At 34.3% G+C, this 21,650-nt stretch overlaps 2 protein-coding genes across 5 annotated transcripts; both read right to left on the bottom strand.

Annotated features, from left to right (window-relative positions):
• Nucleotides 1-11,247: 11,247 nt before the first annotated feature.
• On the bottom strand, nt 11,248-15,565 carry LOC141700163 (uncharacterized). The gene is made up of 7 exons (XM_074503981.1): nt 15,395-15,565; nt 14,798-14,866; nt 14,638-14,687; nt 14,459-14,523; nt 11,890-11,981; nt 11,735-11,806; nt 11,248-11,635 (listed from the first exon to the last, which is right to left on the bottom strand). The coding sequence occupies exons 1-7, from the start codon at nt 15,395-15,397 to the stop codon at nt 11,597-11,599; spliced, it is 390 nt and encodes a 129-aa protein (XP_074360082.1). The 5' UTR covers nt 15,398-15,565; the 3' UTR covers nt 11,248-11,596.
• Nucleotides 15,566-17,219: 1,654 nt separating this feature from the next.
• Nucleotides 17,220-20,909, bottom strand: LOC141700160 (pterin-4-alpha-carbinolamine dehydratase 2, mitochondrial). Of its 4 annotated transcripts, none has more exons than XM_074503974.1 (8): nt 20,767-20,855; nt 20,643-20,689; nt 20,308-20,529; nt 19,485-19,609; nt 18,630-18,715; nt 18,434-18,557; nt 18,149-18,217; nt 17,220-17,515 (listed from the first exon to the last, which is right to left on the bottom strand). In XM_074503974.1, exons 3-8 carry the CDS (start codon nt 20,349-20,351, stop codon nt 17,427-17,429), a joined length of 537 nt encoding a protein of 178 aa, XP_074360075.1. In that variant the 5' UTR covers nt 20,352-20,529; nt 20,643-20,689; nt 20,767-20,855; the 3' UTR covers nt 17,220-17,426. The 4 variants fall into 4 exon arrangements, with proteins under 4 accessions (XP_074360075.1, XP_074360077.1, XP_074360074.1 ...); XM_074503976.1 differs by having other exon boundaries at nt 20,292-20,529; nt 20,767-20,853; XM_074503973.1 differs by lacking the exon at nt 20,308-20,529 and having other exon boundaries at nt 20,767-20,909.
• Between the last annotated feature and the right edge of the window lie 741 nt (nt 20,910-21,650).

Below are 21,650 nucleotides of genomic sequence, written 5' to 3'. Positions count from 1 at the left end.
AAATGTGGTGGCCGACGCGCTGAGCAGAAAAGAAAGATTGAACATGATAACTTCATCCGAGGAATTAATCAGGGAATTTGAGAAGCTGGAAATAGAGGTTAGTATTCCAAGTAAGTCTACAGAGGTATTGTGTGCAATGTCTTTTCAACCAGAATTATTAGAGAAAATAAGAAGATGTCAGGAAGAAGTAATGAGCCATGAACAAGACAGTTTGACAGGAGAAGAGATAGGAAGTCAAAAGGATGATAAAGGGATATTAAGATTTTCTTCCAGAATATGGATACCCAATGTAGCCGAGCTGAAAGATGAAATTCTTCGAGATGCTCACAACTCTAGATATTCAATTCATCCCGGGAGTACGAAGATGTATAGAGACTTAAGAGAAAACTTTTGGTAGCCAAGCATGAAGAAGGAAATTGCAGAATGGGTAAGTAAGTGTTACACTTGCCAGCGAGTTAAAGCAGAACATCAAAGACCCAGTGGATTGATACAACCATTGGACATTCCAGAATGGAAATGGGAGCATATAGCGATGGATTTCGTAGTTGGATTACCGAGGACCAGGGCGAATCATGATGCTATTTGGGTTATTATCGACAGATTGACGAAGTCGGCGCATTTTCTTCCTATCAACGAAAGATTCTCAATGGATAAATTGGTACGGTTATATCTTAAAGAAATTGTGACGAGACACGGAGTTCCAGTATCCATAGTTTCAGACAGAGATCCTCGATTTAACTCAAGATTTTGGAGAAGTTTTCAAGATTGTCTCGGAACGAAGCTGAACATGAGTACCGCGTATCATCCGCAGACAGACGGTCAAAGTGAAAGAACGATTCAGACTATTGAAGATATGTTAAGGGTATGTGCACTAGATTTTGAAGGTAGTTGGGACGAGCATTTGCCATTAGTTGAATTCTCCTACAACAACAGCTATCATGCCAGTATTGGAATGCCGCCTTACGAAGCTTTATACGGTAGAAGATGCAGATCTCCAATATGTTGGGAAGAAGTTGGTGAAAGAAAGATTTTGGGTCCAGAATTGATCCAACAGACGAAGGAGAAAATAGAACTCATTCGGAAAAGATTAACAGCAGCTCAAGATCGTCAACGCAAATATGCTGATCCTACCAGAAAAGATATGGAATTTGAAGTTGGAGAGGCAGTGTTATTAAAAGTTTCTCCTTGGAAAGGTTTATCAAGATTTAGAAAGAAAGGAAAGCTGAGTCCGCGTTATGTTGGCCCTTTTGAGATTTTGAAGCGTGTGGGAAAGGTTGCTTACGAATTAGCGTTACCACCTCACATGCAGCATATTCACAACGTGTTCCACGTGTCAATGTTGAAGCATTATTTGCCTGATTCGAACCATGTGATAGAATACGAGCCAATCGAGATCCAATCAGATTTATCTTTTGTAGAGCAACCAGTACAGATTTTAGATAAGAAAGAAAGAGTACTTAGGAATAAGTCTGTATCTTTAGTGCGAGTCTTGTGGAGGAATCCCAAGGTTGAAGAGTCGACTTGGGAATTGGAAAGCGAAATGCGATCCAAGTATCCTTATTTATTTTCCTAGGCTGATTCTGAGGACAGAATCCTGTTAAGGGGGGTAGATTGTAATATCCCATATATTTTCAAATATTATTATTATTATTCGGAATTGTTTATGTGATTTTATGTGAATTTTTGGTGAATTATCTGAAAAGTAGAATAGATATCTGAATGTTATATGTGACATTATTTGAATATTTGAATTTTTATATGTCCAGAATAAAATATAGATAATTGTGGTATTTTTCTGGTAATTTTTGGAGTGTTATATGATTTTATAATGATTTATGAATTATTAATTATTTTCAGAATAATTATAAAATTATTTTATAAAGCCGGGAATCTTCCAACTTCAACCGTTTTGCGTTTTTACAACCCGAAACTCTTCCGAAAACTCCTTCCTAACCTAATCTGGTAATTCCGGACATTTTCCGTGTTTTGACTTTTTCGATCCGGATTACGGTTTGACCCGTGCGCGGCCCGGCGCAATATTTTCGATACGATAGTTATTTCGGTAATCAATAAAACCCGTATTTTCAAAAGACGGGATATTATTACATTATTTTCGTATATAGTATTTTATAAAAAGCTCGGTTTTGATAATTATCCAATTTTGGTATTGAATCGGATCGTTATTGCAGTTACTTAGCGGCTAAGCAACTAATTTAACGATCCAAAACGATCCAGAACGATCCAATATTCCATAAATATAAATAGCCTATTTTTTTATTTCGTTTATTCCGTTTATTCATTTGCAACCAGTTAAAACACCGTAAATACAGAGAAAAACCCGAGAAAACCGAAACGTTCCCGAGAATCAAACACACGAACGAAGGCGTTATCGAACTCCGATTTGGGCGTGCAGCATATCAAAACGAAGCTCTCGAAATCTCCTTTCTGAATCAATCATCAGTTTCTGCCCAGAAATCACAGTAATTTTCTTATTTATTTATTTATATTCGAATTATTTGATAATTAAATTATGAATTTTTGTTCTTGATGTTGTTGATGTGATCTGATGCTTCCATGTTGTAGAGCATGTTTTTCTGGTCGATTTGGTATATTATACTTCAAAAATAGAGTTCGATATCATATAGAAATTAAGGTTTGATTTTCTGAAAATTTTCTTGAATATGTGTTCTTGGTGTTCTTGAAGAGTTCTGTGAATCAAACTCGAATTTGAAGGTGATGCCGAATTCAGATTTCGATGTTCTAGTAACCAAAATGAAGCCCTCGATCTGTTCTTTCATAATCCCTTATCATAATCATCAAACGATAAGTAATTTTTCAATTCATATTTCTAGGGTTTATAACCAATTTGGGGATTTCTGTTTGAGTGATTGTTGGTTCAAACTGATGATAATTATAGCCTCACGTGTTTATTTATAGTCGATTCACGCCACTAATTGCTACGTTATATTGCTAAAAATGGTTAACCAAAGTTTCGGGTTTTGATGTTTTTATGTTTTGATTTTCCGGATTTGATATCGACTGTTAGATGTTTATGATTCCATGAATAGATTCTATGTATTCAGAGCGTTGTTTTGTGATTTATTTCGTTAATTTTCGTCACGAATTGACTGGATTCGAATTTGGCCGGAATGAGCTCGAAGCTCACCGGATTTATGGCCGGAAACAGACAGTAGGCGATGATTCTGTAGTTCAGGGATTGCTGTGAGTTCGTATAATCGAACATAATATATACCAATTAAAACTGGGATGGAATCAAGCAGCTAGGGGCCTCGTCGGAGGTTCGCCGGAATCAGGCGGGTCGCCGGATTCTGGGGAATCTCCGACCTATTCTTGATCGACCCGAGACCTTCTTCTCCGACCCGGTTCCAACCCGATCAGAAACCCGGGTTTGATCCCCAAAAATCCTAATTCCCAAATCAGTTTTTGTTTCTGAAATTGTTGTTTTAAAAATAATTCAAAAATTCATTGTTTAATTATTCTGAAAATTATTTTAATTCTGAAAATTTATTTTTAATTTAAAAATAAATCCAAATTATTTAATTAATTAATTTTAGTTGATAATTAATTATTTAATTATTCAATTAATTTAAATATTAATTGATTAATTAATTTAATTAGTTATTAATTAATTTTAATTGATTATTTAATTAGATTTAATTATTTAAAATTGATTTAAAAATTCTGAAAAATAGTTTCGAGATTTAAAATATTATTTTAAATTATTTTCCAAGCTCGATAATTCTTATAAAATTATTTTAGGGTGTTCGAACCCTATTATTTAATTATTAAATGATTCGGAGACCCGTTTTATTCCGAAATATGTTCAAAAATTCATAATAAATCAACCGTTTGTCCGTTTAATACGAAACGAACGCGTACAGATTCTGAAAAATATTGCGCTTTTAATAAAAACACTTTTGAGACCTAATTTCTTTTGTATTGCAATGTCATTTGATTTGTGTATCAGTTTAAGTCGGTATTTGGTCGGTAGATGCTAATAATGACCTAAATTTTATTCTGAACGTACTGAGATGTATCTCTTAATGATCTGACTTATGTATTATATGAAATATGTGAGTACGTGTTATACGAATACCATGATTACGTGATACGTGATATACATGTTGTCTGTTACAGTTTTAAAATGCCATGCTAGTTATAAATGATCGGGTAGATGTCAAGACGTATAGTTACGTCGATTGAGTTTAGTTCTGTCAAGTAAGATAGTCCTTTTTGTTTATAGAATCAAGTAGCAAGGAGCGCAGTCAAGTGTTAGACGGAGATAGTAGCCAGCAGATAGAAACAGAGTTAAAGTAAGAGGTTATTGAGCATACCAGGCAAGTACATTAACCTCACTTATCCTTCAAGTGACGTTTATTTCGATTCATATTATGCAAGTACCCCTAACTTCACTTATTGTTCAAGTGACGTTTATTTTGAATTATATTATGCGAGTACCTTTATTTTCATTTATCATTCAATTGATATTGACTCCGAACTTTATTCCTTCGATTCCCATACTATTCTCAGTTTAGAATAGTTAAACGTTTTATGTATTTCGCTATAAATCACTCTATACAGTGGAATATTGAATTGAGATTAGCAAATAACTAATTATTCTAGTTATTTCGCCATCAGTTGTTTAGACAACTCCGGACCATGTGACATGGGGAGTTGAATAGATAAGGATGTCATTGATTCGACTCCTTTAATCAAAAATTGTTTCGTGAATTGATTCTTGGTTAGCATAAGGGGCCGAGGCACCGGTCCAGCGTGAGTTATTATACGAAAGTGTAATATCTTGCTAGGCGAATATATGCCTTCTTCATGGATATCCAATAGGTACGGTATGGCTGCGGGATATCGATACCTATATTTACGGTATGGCTGCGGGATACCGGTGTTGTTTCATGACTGATCATCAGGAACAGCATAGTGCATAATTATGTTTTATTAAACTGTCGCTTAAACTTTAAAGTTTATATCAGCTTCTGATCTTACTCAGATATTGTTATGGTTGTTCATTTACAAACTTTATACTGCTTGCTGAGCATTTCTTTCGCTCATACTTGTTTATTATTCTAATATTTCAGCTAAGCCAGAGCAGGCCTGAGTCCCAAGTTTGACCAGAAGTCGAGTGCTTGTAAATAGTGGTGTGTATTCCAGGTAGACTGTTTTGGGACGCTTGGATAGTCTAGAGGTTTGTAATAAAATTTGAATAATCTGTAAAACTAATTAGACTTATGGTTGTAATAACACTTGATCTGTAGTAGTGCCTGTTCCATACTATAACCTGTGATCGATCCAGTGCAGGTAAAGGGGTCGTATTTATTATATTATTCCGCTGTGATTATTTTATTATAATTTAGTGGCAAGTGACCCCCAAATCTAGACCCCGGGTTTTGGAGGGCGTCACAGGTACCCTTCCGGGTTTGAACCCTCCTAAGTCCTCTACTTTGATGGCTACCGGATACAGATGAAATGTTTCACCTTGAATCTTTATCCGTTAGGTGTAACCACACTCCATAGACGACGGCAAGTCAAAGGCTATGGTGCCAATCTACGGCTTTGAGACGTTAATGATCATGTCTCGATCCTGTTCGTCGAATGTTTCAAGGAGTAACCCTTTCCTCTAATTGCGACCACACAATTACATTTGCTTAGCTGGGCATCTCCAAAGATGAACTGTTAACATCTCGTCTTTCGACTTGACCCCGTTCAGAGTTTACAAATTCTGACACGATATTTGGTCCATCAGAATTTATCAAATCCTGATCCAAAACTGTTACAATCAGAGTTATTAAAACTCTTGTTAACTAGCAGTTCAAGTACCTCTTAAGGTTTACAGGGGATAGACTCAGATACATAAGTATCTAAATGTATATGGTATAGGTACTACCAATTCATCCTTACAACTTGTTATTACCACATTGAATACACTTCAAGGGATCTCCTCTCAGGTGTATTGAGTTCCCGCTGTTGATGAATTATGATGGGTTATCAGCCCCATCCCCAACCTCGACTTAAGGACTACAGCATGCTCAAGCCCTTTAGTCAGTGGATCACCTATATTATCCTGAGTTCCTATGAACTCTATAGCAATAATCCTATCAGACACAAGACCCCTTATAGACTTTAGTCTAACTTGGATGTATCTCTTTGTTTTAGCATTATACTTTACACTTCTGACTTTGTCGATAGTTGTACGACTATCACAATGAACGAAAATGGCAGGAAGCGGCTTGATTACTACAGATAACATACTCATGAGTCCATGCAACAATTCAGCCTCCATCCCCATGGCATCAAGTGCACACAACTCAGCCTCAAAAGTAGACCGAGTAATCAAAGTCTGTCTAGAAGACTTCCAGGACACTGCATTGGAACCAGATTTCTTAGCTATTTAACTTGCATCACTGTACCCCTCGAGTACCCCCACAAATCTTTGATAATGCAAGCCAAGGGAAATAGTTCCCTTCAGATATCTAAGAACTCTATCTAGTGCCTCCCCATGAGTCTTGTTTGGACAACTTGTATATCTAGCCAACTTAGACACATAATAAGAAATATCTGGCCTAGTCACATTAGCAAGATATTGCAAACTCCCAATAATCTGAGAATACCTTAACTGAGACACAGCAACTCCTGAACTATTCTTGACTATGACAACTTTTGAATCATATGGTATACTAGCGATTCTATAATTTGAATAATCGTATTTCTCAAGTATAGATGTCTCTATATAATGAGACTGTGATAATGTTATTCCATCATTTGACTGAGTCAACTTGATCCCAAGAATCACACTAACTTCACCCATATCCTTCATTTCAAAGTGCATCTTCAAGAAACTTTTTATCTCATTAATAATCTCAATTTTGGTTCCAAACAATAAGATATCATCTACATACAAGCACACGATCACACAATCATTACCTCTAACCTTATAGTAGACACACTTGTCACTTTCATTCACTAAAAACTCGATGTCTAAAACAATTTCATCAAACTTTTTTATGCCAGTCTATAGGTGCTTGTTTAAGGCCATAGATAGACTTGACTAGTCTACATACTTTCCTCTCATTACCAGAAGCAACAAATCCCTTAGGCTGATTCATATAAATCTCTTCTTCAAGGTCACCATGAAGAAAAGTTGTCTTTACATCCATTTGATGGATGATAAGACCATGTATAGAAGTCAATGCAATAAGCTTTTTGATTATTGTCATTCGGGAAACTGGAGAATATGTATCAAAATAATCAATACATTCCCTTTGCCTAAAGCCAGTAACAACTAGCCTAGTCTTGTACTTATCTATTGAGCCATCAGGGTTTAGCTTCCTCTTGAAGATCCATTTACATCCAATAGTAGAACACCCAGGAGGGAGGTCAACTAACTCCCATGTTCCGTTTGAAATAATTGAGTCAATTTCACTCTTTACAGCGCCTTTCCAATGCCTTGACTCCGAAGAATCCATGGCTTGACAGAAAGTTAAAGGCTCATCCTCGACATTGTAAGTGATAAAGTCACTTCCAAAGTCCTTGACCACCTTTGCGCGCTTACTCATTCTAGGTTCCTCTACTTCGTTAGGAGTATAGCTACTATCAGGATCCGCCCCCATATTTTCATCTTCTCCACATGATTGGGAATAGAACTCGATGTGTGAGCGGGATCATCCTCAGATTTACCCAAAGGTATACCAGTATTCATAGGGAATACTTGCTCAAAGAAAGTTACATTATGAAACTCAACTATCGAATTCGCCACAATACCAACTATGTCAGATTTTAATACTAAAAATCTCATAACAGTTGTGGTTTTAAGATAGCCCAGAAAGATACAATCAACAGTTTTCGGACCCAGTTTCTTTTTCTTGTATTCAGGGACAAGCACCTTAACAAGGCACTCCCACACACGAAGATAACTCAAACTTGTCCCACGTTGTCTCCATAATTCATATGGTGTTGTCCATATGTTTCAGAGGGACTCTATTCAGAATATAGCAAGCCGTGTTCAGAACCTCTCCCCACATGTACTTAGGCAACCCAGAATTAATTAGCATACTGTTAATCATGTCTTTAAAAGTATGCTAATTAATCAGAACCTCTCCCCACATGTACTCAGGTGTGTATGGTGGAGTAACCTCACGAACTATTACATTGCTTGCGCAAAATTCATTAAACAAGGTAATCATATACTCACCGCCTTTATCAGATCTCAAACATTTAAGTACTTTGCCAGTTTATGTTTCAGCTTCATTTTTATACATAATGAATTTATCTACTGCTTTATCTTTATGTTTAAGCAAATAAACATAACAATATCTACTACAATCATCTATAAAAGTAATGAAATATCTGCAGTGATCCTTAGTCAACACACCACGGAATTCACATATGTCCGAGTGAACTAAATCTAACAAGTCTGAATCCCTAACAACATTATGAAAATGTTTCCTTGTTTATTTAGCAGTTACACACACTTGACACTTAGATTTCTTATCAATGACATGTTTTGGAATCAACTATAAATTCATCATATTCTTTAGAGCACCAAAATTTAAATGACCAAGTCGTAAGTGCCAAAAATCATATGATTCTACACAATTAACAGAAGGTTGACTATCATTAATAAAACCGCCCAATAAAGGTTCAACATTTATTAAAAACAAACTATCAAACAAATAACCCTTGCCAAAGAATGTACCAGTATGAGTAATAAATACTTTATTACATTTTGAAGAAAGTTCAAAGTCGTTCTTAACTAAACAACTTCCACTTATTATATTTCTACGAATAGAGGGAACATGATGCACTCTAGTAAGTGATAGAAGCCGCCCAGAAGCAAACTTCAGGTCCACGTTTCATATTCCAAGCACTTGTGCATCACTAGCATTCCTCATCGTCACTGTCACTCCATGACTCCGTTGATAAGATATAAACAAACTAATATCAACCAAATATGCACATTAGCTCCAGTATCAATCAACCACTCATGTGACAGATAAGTGGAAAGTAGTACATGGTTGTAAGTAACATACCCGTCATCGGTTCCAGAGGTAACAACCTCACCAATGACCATGTTAGCTACAGGCCCACTCGTGGTTCCAAGTCCAAGCACAGTATTTGCATGAGCAACCACTCCAGCTATCTTAGCTTTCTTACTTGGACACTCCTTGCTCCAATGACCAACCTGTTCACAAGACCAACATGATTTGTTCGCCTTTGGTTTCTTAGCCTTGTTCTTGTCAGGTTTAGTATTAGCCTTCTTAGTGACTAACTTTATTTTCTGTCCCACAGTCACTACATTCACTTTCGAGCTCTCATATTCCGCAGGCATCACATGTCCTTATTTGGACTTGTGCTGCTCCTGCACAGAGATGTCCAACATCAAGTTAGTCCAAGTGATCTCTCCTTTCTGTCTTTTCAGGGAAAAAACAAACTCCTCCCAAGACTTAGGGAGCTTTTCAGTCACATACATCACTCGAAACTTCTCAGGCATAACCATATCGGACTCACCCAAAGCATGAACCAACATCTCAAACTCATGAACCTGTTCAGTCATGGATTTCCCATCCACCAACTTGCTAACTATTGGAGTAGAATGTTGCCAAGTTGATATAAAATTGAGTGAAAATAAAATATTAATATATTTGATGATTTGACAAAGTTGGCAACTAACTTGACAACCCCTTATTGGAGATGCTCTTAACTTGTTCTTCAACCTCGCCTTCAAAAATGAGACCCTCATTCTCCTCTTCTTCTACGTTCAGCCCTGCCATCTGGTCGCCTATGTCATTAAAATTTGCCATCGATACACTCTCACAAGACCTCCAATCTCTGATTATTAGAGAAAGAGTGGAGAGAAAAACAAGACTCTCGCAGACATGGAGAGAACTTCTACTAGTTTTTTATCTGGTGTTATTTTGGGAGTTATTTTTGTACATATAACTTTACTCTTAACATAGTAAGCTATTTTTCAGATGCATTTCTCGAATATAATCTCAAACAATACTATATATATATATATATATGTGTGTGGGGGGGGGGCAATTTTCAGAAGCCGATGTTGGCTGAGATATACCAGCCGTAATGTTTATTGCGGTGAAAGTTACCGCAATAAAACATTGTGGCTGGTGTATCCCATCCAACGATGATTGTGGATGCGTTTCTTCCCTATATATATACACTATGTTCACTATATACACTATGTTCACTGGAGTCCTGGAGTCAATATATATTCTGCAAATAATATATCACATAAAATATTATTGCAAAACTTATTATTTTACGAATAGTGTTCTGTAAATATCATTATTTTAATGATAAACTTGCAAATCTCATATATTTTACAAGTAGAATATTGCAAAACATATTATTCTGCAAAACACACTTAGTTTGCAAAGTATCATGTTCACGTTGCAGCAAAATATCATGTTCACCTTGCACAATATAAAATGTATATAAAATGTTTGATCATATTCTCCTTGAAATATGTATGATATTTGCAAGGTTTCTATTAAAATAGTGATGTTTGTAAAATATGCTTGACAAAATGAAAATTTTTGCACATTTATTTGTAGAAAAAAATGGACTCCAAGACTCCGCGATTCCAATGAAATGGTGGACTGCGTAAAACTTAAGTCTCTATCTATATATATTACATGGGCCAATCATCACAAGAGACATGAAAGGGCAGCCAACAGCTGATAAAGAAAAACACACATTACCTGATTATCATCAAATAAAGCAGAGGTGCAACAGAGTAGCATAGTTTCCAAAGTATGCAATGAAAATTTAGGTAAAGGTTCACATACTTGGCATGAATCTGTTTTTAACAACAAAGAGCAGTCAACTTGCTACAATTAATGTGGCAATAACTTGAATGGGGGATACCTTTAGTATCACAAGAATCTCATCCCTAGCAAGGTAGAGCCAACTATAGAACCAAGACAACTAGACAAGTAACATAATCCAGGGAGCGTTGCACCAAATTTTCAACTAATTATATAGTGTCGAATCTTGCCTGAAAATTGATCCAAAGCACGGATGGTTTAGTACCTTAGCCACAATGTAACATACAGAACTATTACAGCGCTTTTAAAAAACAGCTGTTTTATCACTACTGCATAATCATCCAAAGTGCAAAAAAAGGCACTTTTAAGACTACACTCATTTGGAAAAATAATTAAAAAAAAAAACTAAATTACAGGGAAGATAGAAAACTCTAGTTAAGCTACAGAACATGATATTAATTCAGTACATATTAAAAATAAAAAAACAAAAGCCTTCTTATATGAATCGATTTTGTTTAATATCAATGACAATGATCCTTACGAAATCAGTAAAAGCATTAATGGGGCATTTTCTTTAGCATCATGAACATGGTTGTGAACTAGCAAGAATGTTTTCCCCATGAAGAACACTGTAACCCAAACTCAAATAAGAGATTACATAATACTAATTTGGGAAAAATAGCAAATCCAAGTATGCAACTGAAGTTGAAAACCACCAAACCAAGAACATGATATACATTACAAATGGAGCACTATAAATATATCTGAAATGATCTCAGCTAATCATCATCGTCAAGAACACTGCGACGCCTCTGGATCTGATATAGAAGAGAAACACATACCAAGTGAATAAACGGATAAAATCATTCACTAAAGAAGCAGGCCAATTGATCCGAGTATTCTTATAGGTGGCTCACCGTGACTTTGGTCTGCTTGGTAGTCTGGGTATTGATTTGTTCCAGCAACGATATAAGCCTCTCTTCAGACACCTATAATATATAATCAAGATTAGCAGTGGTATGCATTAGCTGCTACATATAATATATATCGTATTAAGTGTGTGCAGACATACTTTCTCAACTATCTGACCCATTTGGGCAGCTCTCAATATAACATCTTCAACCCCTCTGGCCTTTTCAGGCTTCACCAACGCAATTCGAGCAACTACATATGTGACACGAGATGTTTAAAACAATATCTTATTGAAAAGCACCAAAATAAATTCGAAACGCTTAATCCTCTTCATTTAACTAACTAAATATTATAGTTAAGCTACCTAAACATTAATCCCAACAATTTTGCTAAAACTATCTCTTTCTTTATCTCCATAACCAAACTTTCTAATGTAGGACAACAATTGAAAGTGAATAATCAGCAATGAATTATATTATTCTCAAGAATAATTAATCATTATTATTCCCAGGAAAAATGTATAATCAAAGCTCAGTAGTAATGTGGGGATTACAATGCCTATAAAGGGAATAAAAACCCTAATAAAATAACCTAATGGACTAAGGCCCCCAGTGGCCGATGTATGTATTGGGATGGTGTGTCACGTGACACACCATTAATTTAATTATTTATTTTTTCATTTTTTAAAATTGTATATTTATATGTGCATGTTAAAGTCAACATATTTTGAGTGTCTCATTTAAGTTTTACTCCTTCATGTATCCTTCTTTACCGTCTGAACTTGTGACTTCTCCAATCTTGTTCTTTAATTACAAAATCTTTGTATTCATCTTTCAAGCTCCAACATACATCATCTAAATTGTCTTGCTTTTCAGGTTCTCAAATTCCAAAAAACATATAATTTGATAAAGAAAAAGTTGATCTCACAAGGTGTTTGTGAGAATATTGCAAAGAATTATTTGATAAAATTCATTGCTTTTCTTGCTTGTTGAGTAGTGACATAATGAAAACGTCGATGCACGTGATATTAAATTAGTGACACACCATGTGTAAAATCCTGTATCCGCCACTGAAGGGCCCATAAACAATTTGTCTTTATTATGAATAATAAAATAAAATTACTCTTTTGAACCCGACGACCAAACCACATGAACTCCCTTACACAAATTAAATATAAGATATAACTACTTAAATTAATAAACTCTTAGCCCCACATATAAAACAAATAGATAAATACAATACTTATCTCTACACTAAACAAATATAACTAATTATTAAAAATATATATTCATTCTTTATTTCCCTTCCTCATCACTTTCAGCCTCTTGTTTAAAGAGGTAAAATCTGTATAAATGATTCATGCCTATGTTAGTGCTTACAAGTTAATTGCCATTTTTTTTCCCAATTAACACAACATCAAGATGTCCTGATAGTAGAGAGTATAAACATCGCAAATAATTTAAAAACAATATAAATAATTAAATCATCACCTATCTACATCTAGGATTTAAAAGTATGACTCACAGATCCAAAGCCTTAAAATATTTTATGAAAGGTGATCTGTAATATATATAGACCAATGGCAATATACAAGAAAAGATCAAAAGATATGATTGACGCAACATATATACTAAAAAGGTTGGATGAAAAGAAGAGCAAGTGATGAAAGAACAGGGAGTAGAAAAACAGCATAAACTCAATTTCTGGATAAATTATTATTAATATTAAAAATGAAAATGAAAAAAAATTACTGTTGAAGGCTGGAGCAACATATTACTTTACTTGCATAACTTGTAAAAAAAGATAATTCTTGAAAAGTAATTTCATGCCATGAATTACTCTTGCTCTTCTTCTGAATATAAATGTAATTCACTCCCTTATCTTTTCATTTAAAATTTGAAAAACTACAAACCATTTTATAGTCAGTTCAGGTTTGTAATCTATTATGGACTGTGAAATGAGTTAGCAACCTCTAAACTGGCCCTCTGTTTAGGAATAACTAGTAAACAAATTGTATAACAAAAGGACGGACATTAAATGGTTTACACTTTACCCTATCGTTCTACAGCAGAAAAACATTCGCAGCTTATATACAATGTCATGATGATATATTTACAAACCTTCACCTAATACGGAAACATTATTAAATAACTCAGCACGAGGACATGTAGTAGCATTCAATTCTCATTTGTGTCACGGAACATATGAACTTTCACAAAGTGTAGCAAACCTTGTCATCAAGTAGTAATCTTTTGCTAAAACAAAATCCACAAAACTTTAAAATTAAACTAATCTACAATACTGTTGACTCTTGCACTAACATATATGTGTCATGACCGAATAGAACAAAGATAACTGCAGTATATACTACTCCCTCAGTCCCTTCCAATTGTTATCATTTCTGGGAGAGTGTCCGACACACATTTTAAGATTAATAGAAAGTATAGTTCTTTAATTTTTTTTAAAAAAATCTTTTTCTGAGTAAAAATAGAATGTTTTTATTCAAAAAAAGATTTTTTTTTATAAAAAGATAAAGAACTATACTTTCTCTTCATCTTAAAATGCGTGCCGAACAATCTCCCAGAAACAATAACAATTGGAGGGGAGGGAGGGAGTACTTAAATTCATTGTAGATACTACAAAAAAAAATCGACTGTAATATAGAATTATTTGAAGCTACACATATAGTGGACAAGCAAACAATTAAGAAAGTCAATGTAGTAACATACTTCTTTCACGTGCTTCAGATGAAACGATCTGACTAAGCATCATTTGTCGCCGTTCATCTGCTTCCCTGCATTAGTATCTTGGATAATTTAGATAAAGATAAGAATATTTAAAACAGTACACACACAAGTGGTGCACCAAGAACTAACAAAAACACTTAAAAAGCTAAACAAATATATACCTTTTAGCTTCCTCCTGGGCATTCTGCTGTTCAGGGTTAGGCTGATTTGCCTATAAACAAATCAATTAAATTTACAATGTAAACATTAAACTCCGAACTACAAACCCCTAGCATAATAATTGCTTTAAGTAATATAAGATTCAGAGAGCAAGTTGCATACACTGCCTCCTCTTTGAGCCATTAACTCCTGCATTCTTCTCTGCCTGATCGCTTCCAGTTCCGGGTCAGCCTATAATTCAGTAATAACACCGCAACACCAACTTTAAGTAGATACAAAATCCACGATCATACAAGATTAATGAAAAAAATGAAAAATCTCCTTAAATCACATAGCCCCGAAAATGTAAGGATCAATTTGTTAAGTTCAACTAATTCTTGACCCATACTATTAAGAGTGTGAACAAAAACCAATGTAAATGCATCTCGATCGGTAGCAATTAATATTTTTCGAAAATTTTACAATGACACATAAAAACATTATAGAACAGCATTTACTTTAAAATAAAAATAGAGTAAAACATAGCCAAAACAATTTAGATTGTAGCAACAACAGATACAAAATCTCTATGTATGTGTATACTCAAGTAAATAAAGGTGTAAATTACAGAAATTGAAGTATTAAAAATACTAGATGGAAACTTTTAAATCAAAATTATTACAAGTTGTAACCCTAGAATAGACACATATACAAACAGAGAGAGAGAGAGAGAGAGAGAGAGAGAGAGAGAGAGAGAGAGAGAGAGAGAGAGAGAGAGACCATGGAATTGAGTAGCAGAGTGGGAATTTGAGTAGCAGAGTGACAACCAATGACAGATCAACCCTAATTTTACACAGCAGGGTGATTGGGGATTGTATCGAACACAACTAGAATCTGATTCGGGCTTAACTCGGGTAAACCCGAATCTTTTTGTCAACTTTAGTCTCATGTCAATTGTTAGGGCATGTTTGGCCTTATTGGCTCGATTATTAATATTTTTTTCTTGTGATATAAATTCTTTATTATTTTACTGATTTTTAGGTTATGCATTATCGGACATCATCCTTCTTTAATGATTTTTTTATTTGGATTTTTTTTAGAACTCTAGTGAAGGCTATCTAAGAACATCTTCAATCATATGAAATCTTAGTTAAAAATTATTAATATATATCATAAATAAAAAATATAGAGATTCTGTAAAAAAAATCATCTCCAATAATACATTCCCTTTTTTTATAAATATAGTCAACCTCTTGATGTTGATTATATTTGTTGAATCGGGTCCATAAACAAGCCTCTTGAATAAAACGTAATTAATTTTAAGAAAATACCTCTATGCAATTCTTGTTTCTTAGTTTATCTTACGAACATTTTTAAATTTGAAAATTTTCAAGAATTCAGAGTTTGATATTAATTTTCTAAATTTTATCATCTGAATTAAATCAAATTAAATTTACTCACATAATTATTACACATTTTTCGGATAAGAAGTACTATGCGTCACGCTAATCTTTTAAAAACATTTGGAACAACTTATTTTTCAGATATAACATACTCATGTCACATTATTATATTGACTGACGCCACAACTATTTTTTTAACAATATAATTAATAGTTGCCAAGTTCAAAGCTAGCGAATTAAACTTTTTAACTTTGTACTAATTAATATAAAAATTATCATTTAGCAAAAAAAAATATGAAAATTATCGGATATTTTTCCAAAAAAGACACATACAGTTTAACCATTTGAGTAGTTTAGCCTTTTTTTTCCTCAAAAAAACATATCCTGGATATGGTTCCATGTAATAAAATAAATTTTGGCGCACAGTGTAAATATGAAATTTAGTGTTGTTCTAACTGCATCTCAATCTTTAAAAAGAAAAAATCACTGTCATAGACACAAGTCACACAACCATAAAATTTAGTGGTGTTGTAACTGCATCTCAATTTTTAAAAAGAAAAAAAAATCACTCTCATAGAGACCACCACTCAAGTTTCAGTGTGCCAACACCTGCATATAACATATTACTCCTAATCACCTGGCCAAAAGGAGCTGCTCTTCAACCCATTTAAGATCCACCAAAATTATACAGAGTCATCAGTTTCCTGCTCTTACTAGCCATGGTAGCACCAACATTCTCACTCCATTACCGATGCTCCCATCTCCAATCTGAACCCAATCTTCCGCCGGTCCAACCCCTGCCCCTGATTACCACCTCCACCATCTCTACACCATATGCCACCCTCACTCAACTGACCACGCTCTTCCATCCCTCACCCACATCAACCCCAAAACAGAACTCAAACATCCCTCCTGATCTACTCTATACACCCACATTTTTGCTATTGCTACTTGTCATAATGACCCAGATCTTGTTTTCAAGTACATGAACTACACTGATCGAACTACCCCATGTATACTACTTCTGTCAGTATAGTATTCATGATAGATTAATTTATCTAAAGATCTTAAAGTCAAAATTCAGATAAAGGGTATGATTATGCAAGCAGCTTACACCAAGTACAGTGTGACCCATTGGGGATCGATTGAAAATTTAGCAAAAAAAAGGTTAGTGGAAACTTAAATTAAAAAAATATAACATATAAAATAAAACAGACCCTTGTATGCTTTCCTTAATAATAATATGGACCAAGTTGTAAATTTGGCAAATCATCAAGTCATCATGCAACTAGAGTTGATAATTTATTATTGCTCACGTCATTTTCTAATTCTAAACATTAATTCATCATAGAGTGCTTACACTTCCATATGTAATACTCAACATTTTTGTGATCAATTTCACTGATTGCTCATTTACCAGCTTGCTTGCGGAGAAGGTGAGGCAAGTTTAGCCCACTGATCTTTGCGGCAAGTATAAAATCATTTTCCGTCAGTCCAGCTGCAAAAACATAACATGTCTTGGTAAAGCAATCTTACAAATAGCCCTTTTACTTACTAGGCATGAGAGTTCAATATTTTATTAGGTATGCCGTCAAATAAGGTGGTAAAATACAAAAGAAACAGAAACTTGACCGGTTGTGGAGGCTTGCAGTCAATAAAGTGGTACAGTAATAGCACATAGAAATTGTCTTGATGCACAGAGTAGATTGATTATTGTTTTATCATTGAACATCAGTTATTTAAGGATTTGTAGTATCAAGTATAGCATAATCATGTGAGGAAATAATCAATTACCTTAAATAAACCAGATAATGTTAATAAAATACTGTCACTAGAGCTTCACAAAAACTCTTGATACCGAACTACACAAAAAAGGTTTCTTTCAGAAACAGTTTAAAAAAAAAAATTAAACTGTTAACGTACTTTTCAAAGTATAGACGACTAATAGTAACCAATAAGATACATGTTTTATGATCTATTATCGAGCATCCTCAGGTGACAACTTCAAGTGTAATCATTGCTTAATGATTCATTAACTGATTTTTTAAAGCTAAAATGTAAAATAAGTAGGAACAAGTTCAGCAACATTCCCAGAAAGATTGCTTAAAGAAATTAAAAGAACCATCCTTACCTACAGAATGCGTCCAGATATCTATATTGACATTGTTCCATCCAACAAGATGAAGATCCGGGTGATGACCTGCATTGAAGACATGACACTGCTCAAATATATACAGTAGACAAAAAAAATATCTATTCTCTGTGGGGGTAAATGACATCACGGAAATTATGATTTGTCTGTACAGTACAACTATGTATGAGAGAGAGAAAGAGATTAAAAGAAACACAATGTGATGTCCCTTATACACGCTGACCAAAATTTAGACTCATTCAGATTCAGAATGTACAAAATTACCTTCTGCTTCCGCAACTTCAGCTACAGCTTGAAAAAACTCCAGTCCTTTCATGAAAGTCTTCGCTTTCCATGATCTTTGAAGCTTTAGTACACCATCTTGATTGATGAGGTTCCATTCAGGGACCTAACAGGAGGTCCAACAAATTAAGTACAAACAAGATGGACTATATCTTAAAGCACAGACTAAAAAAAAGACCTGGCAAATTAATGTATTTGCAGCTTCTTCATTCATGGCTTTTAACGTGTCCGAATTGCATGGCACACATTTCTTGGTTGACAAATCTGTTATAGATAATTTAAGGCAACAGTAATCAACAATGAGGATCAACAGCATCTCCTATTATATAATACCTTTTCTCTGGTTCATATTATGCAATTTTAAAATTGAAATTGTCACAAAAGCGGGCATTCAAAATACTAGAAACAGCGTTCGGAGTGTAACAGAATAGAGTAAAAATGCCATCAATTTTTGCTGTTAGAACCGAATTGGGTAACCTACACCACCAACTCTGGCTAAGGGGCTATAACAATAAAACCACCATTACAATAAAGCCCGTTAACATCAACTGACCCAAAAAAAAAAGAAAATTTAAAGACATTTGAAGGAGGACTTTAACTTTCAAAAGAAAAAATACAAGATATAGCTTCAATCAATCATTTGTTTTAAGCGTTGTAGGTACCTATACTATTCTAAGTTAACATTGCTAATGTGGATTGATTCATTTATTTAAAAGGATAATTAGAGTATCCCCTGCCTCGATTTAAAAGAGGTAAAAAGTGTTTAAAAACAAAATGTTTGGTAGCATGTCTAACCAATCATTATGATAATAGGTCCTCCTTTTTCTTCCAGAGTCCTCCTTGATCCCTTTTCTTGGTCATTCTAGACTATATCCCAAAATGTAAGGAATCTCAATATATCAGCATATTACTCTGCATTAGTATATTTTTATTACTGGAGAGTCAAAATTTGACAGAGGAAATTGTCTTCCGAAATTGCAGGTTTAAAAATTCAGAAGGAAGAGATGGTAAATTGTCGAAAATTCACACGCACCTTTTACAGTACAAAAACTCCTAAAACCACCAAGTCTATATCTATCTGATGAAACTTCCCGAGTGTCCCAGGACATCTGAGCTACACGAATGCTGGAGCTGTATAAAGGTGCGAAAAATCTCGACCTAATACAATAATTCCACAAACTCAGGTAAGGAGATGAACGTTTCCAGCTGAATGGGGGAAAAGAGCCACAACATTTGCAAAGATATATCTGACCCTCTAAGAAATAATTGCACGATGTAGCAAACTTAGAAGAAACTTGTGATTGTTCCCATGTTCCTATGGTTGAGTGGGTAGTCAATACTAAACAAAAAGTGGTGCGCTTGAAAACTGCAGAACATTGTATAATGCTTTTTTTCGAAAATGACTTAAATTCTTTACAAATAACCACCACTCCACCTAGTCTTATTCAAAATTTATAGCTCTTGTTAATTAAATTTGAATGCTTTAGGACTTTTATTTACGTATGAGGCATTAGAATAGCAATTCCGCTTTAGTAATTTTTTTTACGTGAGCAGCATTAATATAAAAATCGGTGTAGAACATTTCACTACGACAACTGGACTTATGTTTTAGGATATCAGCCACACAAAACACAAGCAGAAGAAACAACTGACTATACGAATTACTGTAGTTTCCAAGCTTTCAAAGAAAATCCTCACAGGTTGAAGTTCAAAACATACAAGTCCACAATCATCCTCCTAAAGCATATCTACATAATGTAAAGGCATAACCACATACTCATAAAGAAAAGCTAAACAAATTACGGCCCTACTTAATATGGTAAATAACCAATATCTGTACTTCATCACCGGCCTACTTTTCTTCGGATGACAACTTAAGTTCAAGCACGCTGATTGACATTCATCAATATAATCACTCCCAGTTTCGTAATACAAATCGTAACCACAGCCAATCCAAATCTTCAAATAATCCAAAGAAGCCAAAAAGATTTTATTTGAATTAAGTTAACTTGATATCTCAGTGAAACATCACAACAAACACATAGCCGGCATGAAAGGTTAAGGCCAAATTACAATAACTGCGGGCACAGTAATCATAAATTCAATTGAGTGAGTCATGAAAATTAAATAAATGTAAGTGTATATCATAAAGGGAGAAGAAGATGGGTAGTGATAAAGATTAAAAAATTACCTTCCATGAGGATTGTTTAAGCTTTGGCACAGTGTAGCTAGCTGAACCTGCAAAATCAGAGCAAGAATTTAAGAGCCTGGCGCTTATCAGATACGTATATTACAGAGAGACAGGAGGGGCGTACGCGTGAGAGAGAAAAGAGACGAGGACAAATAATTGGCATTGTGTGTGCATCTACGAAAGTGAACCAGAATATCGGTGTTGGTTACCGGTTGTCACCTACTGTTTATTTCGGTTAATTTTAAGGTTTATTGTCTCATAATATAATTTGGTTTGGAGGGGTACTTAAAAAAAAGGGAAAGGGGAGCAATTAATTTATTTCCTTGGCTAGATTAACGATACAGGAGGAGAGAATACAAAATTTTTAATTTTTTTTTTCATATTCTAGTTTTGACTTTATCCTATCCACTTTTTCTCGATAGTCAATTCTAAATGAGTAATTTTTCTCGAGTTTAAATTCGAAGAGAAAGAGAAAAATTTGTGCTTATTTATTTTCTTTAATATATTTCCAAAAATTTTTAAGAAAAGAAAAGTATAGAAAAGAAAAGTTAAATATAAATCAATTTCACTCCAAAACTTTCTTTTAAAAATTGTGATGATTATGAGAAAAAATTAATAGAAGTAATAATTATATTATATATTTCTACAAATTTTTACTTTTACTCTCTTCAAAAACTTATATTGTGTTCTCAGACCAATTTTTTGAAAGAAAAGAAAATATATAGGGGAAATATCAATAAATATTTTCTTTAACTTGTCCCCGAAATTTTTTGTATAAATAAAGGGAAAAAAAGGTTGGGGAAAATAAGAAACAATTTTTTTCAAATATTTCCTTCCCAAAATTGGGAAGATTGAGAAAGAAACGAAGCAGCGGAAACTACTCGGATACCCTTTTTCTTACGTGTATGATTGTAGTCCATACTGTGAAAGAATTTGTCAATCACATCGGGTGATGCAGACTTCCCCGTAGAGGTGGACTAATTGCTCCTTCAAGAAAAGTTCGTTATC

Source organism: Apium graveolens, unplaced genomic scaffold (genome assembly GCF_009905375.1).
Source record: "Apium graveolens cultivar Ventura unplaced genomic scaffold, ASM990537v1 ctg182, whole genome shotgun sequence".
NCBI lineage: Eukaryota > Viridiplantae > Streptophyta > Magnoliopsida > Apiales > Apiaceae > Apium > Apium graveolens.
Note: the sequence above shows the minus strand (reverse complement) of the source record. Positions and strands in the feature narration are given on the sequence as shown.